This window comes from Eimeria mitis, genomic scaffold (assembly GCF_000499745.2).
Source record: "Eimeria mitis Houghton genomic scaffold, Emh_scaff1231, whole genome shotgun sequence".
NCBI classification, from domain to species: Eukaryota; Apicomplexa; class Conoidasida; order Eucoccidiorida; family Eimeriidae; genus Eimeria; species Eimeria mitis.
The window spans coordinates 9,296-10,100 of record NW_013568344.1 but is presented as its reverse complement, the minus strand read 5'-3'; the positions used below and the strand labels follow the sequence as shown (position 1 = coordinate 10,100).

At 52.7% G+C, this 805-nt stretch overlaps 1 protein-coding gene across 1 annotated transcript in view; it reads right to left on the bottom strand.

The window, feature by feature from the left end:
* Nucleotides 1-654: 654 nt before the first annotated feature.
* EMH_0032470 (uncharacterized protein) overlaps nucleotides 655-805 on the bottom strand; it is a gene marked incomplete at both ends in the record, with an annotated part of 3,411 nt that continues 3,260 nt past the window's right edge. The window contains one exon of the mRNA XM_013494639.1: nucleotides 655-805. Within this exon, the coding sequence (XP_013350093.1) occupies nucleotides 655-805 (151 nt within the window).

Here is an 805-nt window from a genome sequence, read left to right as displayed (position 1 = left end):
CCCCCAGGGGGGCCCCCCCAAGCAAGGGGCCCCCTCAGGGGGGCCCCCTCAAGCAGGGGGCCCCCTCAGGGGGGCCCCCTCAAGCACAAGGGGCCCCCCTCATGGGGGGCCCTACATGTGCCTTTCCCCGCCCCCCCGGGGGCCCCCCAGGGGGGCCCCCCCAATGGGGGGCCCCAATAGATAAAAAATAAACCCCTGGTGGGGGGCCCCCTAATATAAATGAAGAGAAGGTATTGCAGTGTATAGGGAGGTGAGAATGTTCGTTTGTTTATATTTTAATGTTTATTTATATTTATATTGTTTTTGTTTTATTTATTTATTTATTTTATTTTATTTATTTATTTTATTTTATTTATTTAATTTTGTATCCCTAATACCTGCGGAGTTAGGGGGGCCCCCAGGGCCCCCCCTGTAATATGTTGGTGCTGTTGATAGAGCTCGTTGCTTATTTTATCTATGAATTCATCTGTGTTTCCTGTTGCTTCTGTTTCTGCTGCTGCTGCTGCTGCTGCTGCTGCTGCTGCTGCTGCTGCTGCTGCTGCTGCTGCTGGTGTTGCTGCTGCTGGTGGTGTTGCTGCTGATACGTGTTGCTGCTGCAGCAGCCCATCCATTGCTTGCTGCTGCAGCTGCAGCATGAGGGGCCCCTCTGTATCCTTAAACACATAGAGGGGGCCCCCTGTTGTTTGTGTTGTTTCCATATGTCTCTGCATAAGCACTTGCTGCTGCTGCTGCTGCTGTTGCTGCTGCTGCTGCTGCTGCTGTTGCATCGATTGCTGCTGCATTTGTTGCTGCTGCACCTGCCCCT